General features: G+C 39.1%; 1 protein-coding gene across 10 annotated transcripts in view; it reads right to left on the reverse strand.

Annotated features, from left to right (window-relative positions):
* Positions 1-12,241, reverse strand: part of Nubpl (NUBP iron-sulfur cluster assembly factor, mitochondrial) — a 187,558-nt gene that overhangs the window by 8,026 nt on the left and 167,291 nt on the right. For all 10 annotated transcript variants that reach the window (XM_076941877.1, XM_034513761.2, XM_076941879.1 and 7 more), the window contains one exon: positions 1,772-1,892. In XM_076941877.1, coding sequence (XP_076797992.1) covers positions 1,772-1,892 — 121 coding nt within the window. The remainder of the gene's footprint in view (positions 1-1,771; positions 1,893-12,241) is intronic.

Consider the following 12,241-nt stretch of genomic DNA (forward strand, 5'->3'; position numbering starts at 1 on the left):
TCATATGGATAATGGTCTAAAGAACCACTTCAGGCCAGAGGATGGCTCAGTCAGTAAAGACACTTGCCCGAGTTCAAGTTCAGGAACTTACACCATGGAAGGAGAATATCAATTCCTGAAAGTTGTTCTCTGACCTCCACATGCACACAATGGCACATGTACCACACCCCTTCACTCTAACATACATGACAAAAATATATTTTAAAATACAGTTTAAAAAATTCCAAGAGCTGTTTTAGGAATAAGCAACCCAACAGGTGAGAAAAGAACGGGGGCAGAGATGTTAACCAGCAGAACCTTAGTTGAGCATGCTCTCCTGGTTCAGTCCCTCATCCCTAGTCCCAACCTCTTTAGTAGAGACCTCTCGCTGCAGTCCATGCACTCTCTGGGGTTCCCTGACTACAGTAAGTAGACAAATAGGAACCCCGAGTTACCTTTCCTGTAACAGTGTTGAGGTCTCATCTACAGCAAGTCCAGTGCTCACTACTGACATGCTTTAGGGCATCACACATTCGTGAACCGCTGCTTAACAAACAACTTCCGGTCTACGAGGCTTCAGCATCTAATAAATGACTTACAAAACTGTCCCGCTTGTTCTAAGTCAGGAATTAAACCACCAGCATAATTCAATAACGCCATTATAATTATACATTTACTTTATTATATAAGGGAAAGTCAATCTGTTACGTTATTATGTAGATTTGGAAAATTGAACTCTCCAGGTTAGTTAAGTATAAAACAGTTTCAGAATATAATTAGTGGCTATAATTACAGTAATGTATCAAAATATATCATTAGCATTCACCTGGTATTGTAGTTGCTGCTACAGTGCAATGAATAATAACAATAATACATTTAGCGTTAACTTTCAGAAATGTATTATAATAGAGAATATTTGAAATTCTTTCATCTCTAAAAGATCTTAATTTTCAACTATCTATAGCTAGTAACATCTGTCTTTGCCCAGAAAGAAGCTCATTTACAATTACAATATAAAAACAAGTTGTCTTAAACATCTAAAGATTGCTTTAGTTTGGGTAAAGATTGTTTGGGTAAAACAACCATGTTTTACCCAAAATCTGTTTACTTTATTTTTTCACATATCATGTGATTTTTGTTGTCCTCCTAAACTATTTGATTCTTTGATTCAGTGCTATGAACAATATATACAATATATATATATATATATATATATATATATATATATAATAAAATTTCTTTGATTCAGTGTTATGAACAATATAAACAATATACATAAAATAAAAATTCACTTGCTGTATCTTATAGAAATGGCAATCGCATATCACAATAAAGCAGGAGGAGATACTGTGCAGCTGAAAGGCCGCCGAGCAAAGAACAGCTCATGAAGGCATTTGCACATAATCCAAGGACATACTGTTAGAGAACGCGCTGTAACACAGAGTGAGCATGTCTGCATAAACCTATTTATACTGTAATGTCTACATCCAATGTTGCAACCAATCTAACTACTATCCTTTAAAACATGACTTTAATCTATGGTGCTCAGACTACATCTGTCTCCTCAAAGTGAATCTATAGGCTATTTTTATCTATCATAGAGATTATATCATAGCCTATAGAAAAAGCCTATTCACAGATGCCCAGGAGAGCTTAATGAACGCAATGAAACTATACTAACACTTTAAAGATGCAAAGCTCCAAGCAACTACTTACTGATTCCCATTACCAGACTTTACTGCCATTTCCCCTCCTGTAATTTGCCCTGTGAAAGAGGGTTCTAAGGTCTTACCTAGAACATCAAGATGAAGGGTCTGTGCTAGTTTTCTTGCACCATCAGCACCAAAAATATGAGTTTTGTGTTTACATTTTGGACACTGGAAGACACTCATGTTTTGGACAAGGCCAAGAACCTAGAATAACACAAACACACGTCATTGAAATAAAATTCAGCATGTCGTAGTATATGATGCAAACACATTCTTGCTGAGAACCTACTAGTTCATGATACAACGGTGAGTAAGGCAGGGCTCTCTGCTCTCTGGAGCTCAGGCTGGTGAGAGATGAGCATGGGAACTAACGTAGTGATGAATGCTAAAGGGGATAAGTGGGAACTAGAATGCTTGGCCTGGGAAGAATGAGAAGAACCTTTGAGTTACTTGGAGACAACTGTTTCTTCAGATTGTGTTTGCAGGTCATCACTGAACAGGCAGTGATGTCTGCAACACAAACAGTCAGAAGCAGGAGCACAGCCAAGGCAACAAAAATGTAGCAAGCTAGACCTGTCTGGTAACCTAGTGGCCTGGTCAGAAGGGACTGGTAAGGAAGGTCAGGCTCTGATGCTGTTATGCTTTGACTATTCAGTCCCCCAGAGGTTCTTGTATTGAGCGCTTGCTGCCCAGCTACTGCTGTTTTGGGAGGTGTTGGCAACTCTTAGAAGTGGGGTCCAGCTGAAAGAATGAGATTACTGGAATTGCCCTTGGCAGGGGTAACCTGCTATCCTTCTCCAGCCTCTTCAGTTTCTGTGTCTCCTTCTGTCTGTGTGTCTCTCCCCTTCCCATCGCACTCTGTGTTTGCCTAACAGAGTGAACGCTTTTCCTCCGTATGCTCCCCAACCACATGGAGCTAAGCAACTGTGGGCTGGACCCTCAGAGCTCCGAACCCATTTAAATCTCTCCTTTTCATTCTTCTGGGCATCTTGGTCACAGCAATGAGAGCAGTGACAAATCAGAAGACAGGACAGGATTAATGTTCATCAGACACAAGAAACAACAAAGACTTCTGAAGCTGAAAAGATGCTACAAAAGAAGTGGTAGGCCAAAGTGTGCAGCGATGCCGATATGGTGAAGAACAAGGGAGAGAGAAGAACAGAGCCGAGGACAAAACTCTTAAGCGCAGCGTACACACTCACAGCTCTTTTAAGTCATGTCCTAGAATAAGCACTTGGAAGGTGTTACTTTCTTCACATAAGAACACTGTTAAGTGGGTGTTTTTATTATCCCCGTTCTGCAATGGAGAAAACTGAAGCTAGCACAAGATTCCGTCAGCTCTTACTGCTGCTATTTGAGTAAAATTTTAACATTTCACCTACAGTTCCCATCTTTTTTCTCAGTTTCCCTGGCTTTAGGCATAAATCAGATCTTTAAGAAATATTATTATTCAATAGTACCGTTGAGTAAGCAGATAACAGGCTCTGCAAATATCATCTGCACCCACGCACCTTTCACCCTCACATTCATACAGATTTAACCAGTGGCTCTCCTGTGGAAGAAGAATGCAGCGCACACGTGAGAACACAGAGATAACCATGTCTGTGCCATCCTATCTGCTCCACCATAACATCATCACTATAGGAGATTAGTACATCATTTGCATCTTAAATGAAGAATAGCACTCACAGCCCACAATGGCTCTGATAGACAGAAAGATGATAACATTTATTATTGTTCCTGAACAGAAGAGCAGAGAAGATGAAGGCTATCCTCACACATGGAAATGAAGACAAGCACTGAAGGAGTCCTGTGCAGCACAGCTTTTCAAAGCATCTCATACACACCCTTCTACTGATGCAAAGGATCAAAAAATAAATCACACCATGGTTTGGTAATTTAGTACCACCTCCAGAAAGCTAGGAGAAAGCACAGGTTAGTACCACAGGCTTTATTTATTTATTGACTGTGGGTATATAATGTCCTTGTTGCTTGGGCAGTCTAACTGCCATTTATATTAAATGTCATGTATACCCTGACTGTAAGGTTTTCAACTTAAACATAAAAAACATTATTCAGTAAAAGAGAACACAAAAACACTTAAGAAAGTAAAAATCTAGGTGTGCTGTATTTTAATTTAGAGAGAACAGAAAAAGCATTCTTATCCTGGAAGCTTTCAGCCCCCATGGCATAGAGGTATGGTATAAGTGTGCCTGCCATTTATGTGATTCATTTCTCATGAGCCAACTGTCCTCTGTGGACTACAGAAATACCCCAGACACATTCTCTGCAGACTGCATAAATGTCACAGACATAAAATATACTGATATTACCAAAAAGCATTTAATGTGCACTTACACAGTAACTGGGCTAGACCCAAGGGAGAGCATGCAGTGAGGTGAGCAGGGCATTAAAGCTCACATTGTAATTGAAGAAATGGATTGAACAAAAAGATTTGTCCTGGAAGTAAAGGACAGAATGTTATGAGAGAGCAGAGTGGAGAAGACTTAATCTACTTCAGAACCAGAGAGGAAAGATTTCTTGGAGGAAAGATCTGACCTAAAAGTTATAGAAAAGCCACACAAAAACAAGGAAAGAGAGAAGTATTTAATCCTGAGTAGGAAGTCCATGTCTCCCATTAGAAGCTGCAAGTCCATATGAGTCCTCAAGGGGCTGGTGTTCAAGGCAGAGCTGGAGATGGAACAATTTTGAAAGGAAAGGTCTCTATGCCTATACTCAGAGTAATTTTAATTAGAGATTTAAAAACAACATGACTTTATGGGAAAAGACAATGAGTTTGTCTTCTCTGTTTATTTTTCTTAGACAAACATAAATTCAGGGGCATGTGCTTCAAAATCACTAATGTAGGAAGTGATCATTGGTCTCAAATAGATCCAGCTCTCCTCCTGGGCACAAGGTAAGGATACTTCCCCCTATCCAATCATGTGCGTTTATGTAGTCTGTCTAGGCCAATGAAATGTGTGCGGAAGTACTCATGTCGCAGTCAAGATTTAGGGACAAACTCCCCATTTTGTTGTCTTTATCTTGGTGTTCTGACAGTGGCTGCTCTGTTACTACCAATGCTAAAGTTAAGCATGATACAGAGAAAACAGCCATGCAGCATGAGAGAAGTCAACTACTGTTGACCAAACGTACCAAAATAATTAACACACGTAACCCACCTGCCTCAGCTGACACAGAAGAAAACAATTTTTGTTCTACAGTTTCTGTTTTATGATTTCTGTAGTATCAATTTTATATTTTATAGTGAGAATAACATAATAGTACCATAACATACATGTGCTAAAACATGAATACTCACATATAAAGCATAAATGTGCATTGGATATATAAAGCATCATTTATTGACAAGGAGGCAAATCACAAAAGTGAAATAAAAAAACAAAACAAAACATTGAGAGCCAACAACACTTCCTTTTGCACTAACAAGATGTTCTGTCTTCCAGCGTAAGTGTAAACACTTAATACTGCTTGTTCACCCGAGTAAACTACTAATACCGCTTGTTCACACGAGTAAAGTACTGCACTTGACTGAGACTCTCTGTCTCAAGAACTTCACCCATTTACTACTTTGATTCAATATTAACAACAACAAACAATAACAGCAACAAGTCTGGCTATAGGGGAACATCACAGAGCCCAGAATAGCCCTATGCATGAATGTCACTGCTTTGTAATGGGAACGACACAGTGCTTCCACATTAACTGGTGGCCACGTGGAAATTAGCGTTATCTTAGTCCACCGTTTACACCATACAAACGCTAACTTCACGCAGACAAGAAGCTAAGTGTGAAAGGCTTACAACACTCTGAGGAGTACACTTGCAATCTTGAAGGCAGACACAAATGCTAGAGATAAGCTTCAGTAAGCATTTTCATTAAATAAGATTTTAATAATATTAAGGAACAAGCAGATGTCATTTAAGGGAGACTATAGAGCAGGACACGACTCCTACAGCACAAACTGTGTGATAGACTTCCTATTGGAAGAGGTAAGAAACCAATCTAGTCAGACAGCACGATGAGAACCAGGTAAGAGCACTGTGACTGCTTTATCAAAGAAGACAGCCAAAGCACCTGAGTAGACAGAATCGAGCATCAGCACGACCAACACAAAACCAACGAGGACACACCCAGGGCTGTGAGGAGGAGGAGCAGCTCCTTTTGTTTTAGCCGTTCTGTAAAACTATTGGGCCATATCCACCTGAGTTAGACTACAGTGCACTCCAGGTAACGTACCAATACAGATGTCAATACAATCACAGCACAAGAGCTGGAAAATGACCCAACAAATCAGACACATTCTTGTATGTCTTCACAGTACAGTGAGTCAAGGAATGGCAGCCAGTCAAGTGCCTAAAGTGAATTTTGTGGTCATGACCCAGGCACACTATTCATAAAGACAAGCACTGCGTCACCCCAGTCACAGAAAGCTCACAAGCCAGACTCCAGCTTTAGAAGTTGGGTACCCATGGGCAGGAGGCTCTGGGTTACTAGTAACGTTTTGTTTACTCTGAAGTGTTGTATCCACTGACTAACATCTTTCTTGCTTGAGCTATCACCCCTGTCCTACTCCCAGCTCTGATAACCACTATTTTATTCCCTACCCCTGTGAGTTCAGCACTCTTAGATTTCACATATAGCTGAAATCATGGAGTATTTGTCTTTCTGTGCCTGGTTTATTTCACTTTAAATACCCTCCAGATTTATCTATATTGTTGAAACAACTCAATTCTTAAAGGCTGAACGCTATTCTACTAAGTATATAAATAATGCTCTTTATTTCTTCAAGCTATGATGGTTCAGAGCTTGGCTTCTGTGAATAATACTGTAAAGAACTTGGGAGTGCATGCATGTTTATGCTGTGCTTACTTTACTTCCAGAGGGTGTCCATAGAGCAGTGGGGATGGCGGATCATATGGCTTTGCTCTTTAACTGAAAAATTTTTTTAAAGTGTGGAGAGATGGCTCCATAGTTATGATCAAGTTCTGCTCCTGCAGAGGACTGGAGTGTGGGTGACAACTCCTTTGTCAATTGCCTGTAATTTACAGCTTACGCTTGCCTGTAACTCCAGCTCACACACCCTCTTCTGGCCTCCATGGAAACCTGTACTCTTGTGTGCTCATACCACCCCAACACATATACACATAATTAAAAACAAAACCTTAAAAAATGTAAACCAGATCTCTATGATCCCAGAAAGCTATATTTCAGCTGACATTTCCACAGGCCATGTACAGGAGGAGCCCATCTCTACTTCTCTCAAGCCTGTCTTTATCTGTTGTACAGCATCCCCCGCAACAGGGCGCTCCAGTGGTTTTCCTTTGCATGTCTGACAATTAGCAATATTGGACACTCGCACACATGATAGGCACTTGTTTGCCTTTTTGCACCATTTTCCTTGCAATTGTGTTTTGATTCTTTACGTATTTTGGATAGTAGCCCCCCCACCCCCCAACATGCTGGTTTTTGTCAAGTTGACATAAACCTAGACACTTAGGAAGAAGAAATCATAATAGAAAAAACCACCTCCTTAAGATTAGCCCGCAGGCAAGTTTGGGGGGGCATTTTCTAATGAGGGCCTAGCTCACTGGGCAGGTGGCCCTGGGTTGTATAAAAGAGTAGACTAAGCAAATCAGTAGGCAGTGTTCCTCTGCCGTTGGCTTCTGCTTCTGCTACTGACTAGGCTCCCGCCCTGACTTCCCTCAGTGATAGACTGTGATGAGGATGTGAGAGATGGAATAAACTCTTCCCCCAGTTGCTCTGGTCATCTTTCACTGCAGCATTAGGAACCCTAACTTTGATGCCCTTGTCACGTATGGAGATATGTTTACCATTTCATAGAATTTCCTCTGTCTTGTCACTTGCTTCTTACTTGTGTCATCTGGTCATTCATTTCTGTGTCTGTTTCTTCCAGAAAGTCTCTGCAAGGTCATAGGGGGGCTTTGCTCAGGTTTATAGTTTCACAACATATATTTATGCTTTTAGCCCAGCTGAAGTTGGCTTTTGTATAGAGTGATCTAACTTAATTCTTTCATGTGGATGCCCAGTTGTCCCCACACCATCTATTGATGAGACTGCCCCTTCCCCATTCCATATTTTCCACATTTTGGTTTAAAAATCAGTGATCAAATGTATATATTTACTTCAGGGCATTTAGTTGCCCTGTTTTGTGAAGTCAAACAATAATTATGCTCATCATATAAAAATTACTTGAGCTATTCACTTACAATTGTGCCTTTTAGGCAGGCATGTTGCAACTCAGTAAAAAGTTGTCTTCAAAAAAAAAATAGATGATCATGGGGCCGAGGAGATGGCTCCAAGCTCAGCTACCAATAATTCCAGCTCCTGGAGACCAGTGCCCTCCGATGGCCTCTGTGGGCACCCGCACTAAGGTGCAAGTAACCCCGCTCCTCCCTGCCTTGCACATAATTAAAAACTTTTTAAAAGATCATGAAAAGAATGGTAATAAAACATTAAGAACAAATGACCAAGATGATGATATAATAGGCATCCACAGACCAGCAAAACAGCTATCTACTTCAAATGGAAATTGTCCATAAAAGCAAAGGAGGTATGGGAAGATTATGACAAGCTCCGGGAAAGGGTAGTCTCCTGCCCTTACCTAACACTGCAGTGCGGAGCTGAGACGTCTAAGATGATGGAGTTACACAGCCTATCAAGAGTAGCCTGTAGTCACATGTAGCTGCTGAACACTGGCAGTGAGATAGTCTACAGGGTATGAAATCCAGGCTGCCAATGACTCAGTCAGAAGAGAAAAATATTTCTGGAACTGTCCATAAGTTATTTAAGGTTTTTAATTAGAGTATATCACACGAGTTAGAAGTGGACATCTATATAGACTTTTGCAATAAGTACACTCATGTTACCAAGGTTCTGTTAAGAGAAAAAACAATGGCAGGATTCCAGATGTTTCCTTATATACCCTTGAAAATATTTCTCAAAGAAACATACAGACCTGATTTTTAACACAGTAAACTAATTTTATCTGATCTTAAACTTGATAGGAATGCAATTATACAACAGAATTGTTTTCTTTCCATGAGATAAACCTAGTTAAGCCACTTATTGTAATACATTTTTCTGGAGCCCCAACATTCTATAATCCACTCTTCTATTACTATATGGGCTATTTCTAAGCTTTGAATATTACAAATAAGCCCTTATGTATGCTTTTATATTTCTTTTTTAAATTCTGAGTATTAGATTATACCCAGATACCATTACTAACATGGTTTGAATTTGCATGGCCATAATTCTGAGTGAAGCTGAGCACATTTTAAATGTGATTTTGGTCATTTGTATGTCAGCTTCTACAATCAGGCATTCAGCCTATTTTTGCAAACTCTTATTTTCTTCTTACTGAATAAGAAGGATTCCTGGGGGAAGGGTGGCAGGGTGGCTCAGTGGATAAAGGCATACATGACAACCTGAGTTTAATCCCCAGAATCCACGTAAGACAGAAGGAGAGAACCAATTCCACAAGTGGTTCTCTGATGTTCACACAGGCATCATGGAATATGAATCTCCCAAACACATTTTATACATGTGTGCACACACACTTATACACACACATACATACACACAATATTTTTTTAAAAATTCCTTTGGATTAGTTTTTACGATTTTTAAATGGATTTCATATTAAAATGGTATTTTTAATGTATTGTTAAACTTAATTTTACCTGCTTTGTTTCATTTTTACATTAAAAAATATAGCTACCCAAAACTTTAAAGTTACATCTGTGGCTTACTTTGTATTTCCATTGGACAGTATTGCCCTAGACAGCATCTGACCATGAGTGTAGTTTGGAAGTCACCCTATCTAATGTCAAAATGTGTAAAGATGTACAAAAATATTTTATCAGGTTTTGAGATTTGTTTTAAGTATTGTACTTAATTGATTATACTTATTATTAATATTGCATACACACATTTATATATATATATTTTTTATATGTATATATACATGTTATTCATGTATATATATGAATAATATATTTAGTTTGTCACACACACACACACATATATGGCATATATTTTCTCTTTAAATAATTAAAAGGGAGAAATTCATTATTGATAGAAGCAGACTACAGGACAAATGACTCTATTAAGACAGGGTTAGTTATGGGAAAGCCAGAAGGGAAAGTAAGCTTAGAATCCATTGTACTTTCTAATGGGACATCAGGCCTCAGTCATTGAGGTCTGAAATAGGGCAGCCAAGGGTACTTAAGAAGAATCTACAACATCCATATTCCAATTTTGTTCATAGAAATTCTTCTCCTGAATAGGAAATACATGTCTACATGACCCACAGTAAAATAAAACAGCCTCACAGCTTGTGACTACTTTATACATTGCTAAGCTGTTTGTGTTTACTATAGGGCTGTTGTGTGTGTCCTTTGATAGCAGACACATTGAAAACAGCAGCATTGCTGTGGCTTCATTTGCATAATACCATAGAGCTGCAGCTGTAGGCATCATGTTTAATGCCTCATCAAAGTATATGCTCCCTCTTCTTCTTACCTCAGCTAGTTTACTATATGCCTAGCTAACACCCACTGCCATCCCCCATTTTACATGTTATTCCTACATAATTCCTATTCATCACTGGCTCAAAGGGGTACTTCTTTTATTAACATTTTAAAAACTTATTCTTGAAATGTCAACATTGCTCTGAATATTGGATTTTTCTGTCTAAATGTACTGAATTAAGCAGTAATAAATTAAAATAAAGTAAATAAAATTTTAATTTCTTCTTGCTATTTGAAACCCTGATTTAGGCAAGCAACAAGTAAGACTGTCAGGCTACTGTATAATCCAATTTCTCAAGGTTAGAATCAGGTTAAATGCTGGCTGGAACCTGTCACAAGCATTAAAAGCTATCTTTTAAGAAACTGTGTGTGGTGGGGAAGTGTACTGTTACATAGAGAAATGAATATTAGTAATGGAAATAGATTAGATTCATAAGTGCTTTTCTGCTCTGCACCTATTTCTGAAGCATGCATACAGACACTATAATTTTAAAAACAAGATGGGTGTCCTGTTTTTTTCTTTACAATAAGTTTGATGTGAAAAGAATGAGTAGGGAGGTCTGTGTCTACACAACTTTCATGAACCAGAAAGGTGGCCATGGTCCATGAGGTACAACTCTTTGAGGCCTCGTACTCTTAGTCTATAAAGGGAGGATTTATATTGGTTTCTGAAGCCTGCCACCAAAACCGTGACAGTCAGAGCTACCAATCATAGTACTGCATGCTAAGTTATGCCAAGTACTGGAAATGCAATCTTATCCAACTGCTCCTTACAACCAGTGGGGCGAGTATTACAGCTCCTATTTCATGGACAAGAAACCTGATGCTGAATTACTTGCCCTAGGTCACATAATAAATTACAAGGCTAAAATCAGTCCAGGTCACTGACTTATGATTTGAAAACAGGACTGGGGACTTAATCATGGAAGCAAGTGGTCTTGGATAAAGATGAGTCAATACAGTTTAGAAGAGCAATTTAGCATGATAACTAGGGGATAGTCACAGACAGGCCCAATTTGCATTCCCCTTTGCACTCAGGAATGCAGTCAAATCAAAGCCTTCCTAAAGATCATGGCCATGGCCATGGCCATCTCTCTCTTGACTGTCCTTAGAGCCTCAGCCCACTTCTCAGTGCTCCTTGTTTCCACTAGCTTCACATCCTTACTTGAACAAGTAAACCTCAGTGATAAGCAAACACTAGACTCCTAGAATGTCTCTGTGATATTGCATGACGCCCACAGTGCCAATCTCAATTACAGTTTAGCTGCAGAAATCACAGGCAAGAATGTGGGCCCTAGAAAGAGTGGGGTGCTTGGGAGTGACTAGTGGAGCTCAGTGCCTCACTAAGCAGATGGATACATTTATGTATGTTTCCCTGTAAAATAGGAGAAATGATGCGTTCTTCCTCACAGGGGTGTTCTGAAGGTAAGATGAGCTTAATGCATTAACTAACTTAAAAAGGTAGTCTAGTTTAGAGCACATGAGAACTAAGAAACCCTGTGGAAAGATAGAGATGAGCCTGCATCTGGTCACTAAGGTATGATTATGGCTGAAATGTACAATATTATCAGTATATTTCTGTAAAGGGTAAAAGTCATTTTTTTAAAAAAAAAACAACAAAACAATAAAATTTCTTATTGTCAAGAAGAAAGTCATTGGTTACATTATATGCAAACTACTCAACATAAAGTCCTCAAAAAAAATTTAAACAGTGTGTTGCAAGGTCCTCTTTGAAACAATACTTGTCTAAATACATCTTTAATAATCTGTTTTTATTGCTCTAACAAGCTATCTGAGGCGGGCAAACATTATAAAGAAAAGAGACCTACAGCTCACAGTTTGGGAAATAATAGGACATGGTCCCTATATCAGCTAAGCTCTCATGAGTATCTCATGACATGGAAGAAACTTATGGAAAGGAAAAAGTCATATCACCAAGCAGGAAGCCAGAGGGTGTATTGGGGCCATGCTTACTCT

Source organism: Arvicanthis niloticus, chromosome 11 (genome assembly GCF_011762505.2).
Source record: "Arvicanthis niloticus isolate mArvNil1 chromosome 11, mArvNil1.pat.X, whole genome shotgun sequence".
Taxonomy (NCBI): domain Eukaryota; kingdom Metazoa; phylum Chordata; class Mammalia; order Rodentia; family Muridae; genus Arvicanthis; species Arvicanthis niloticus.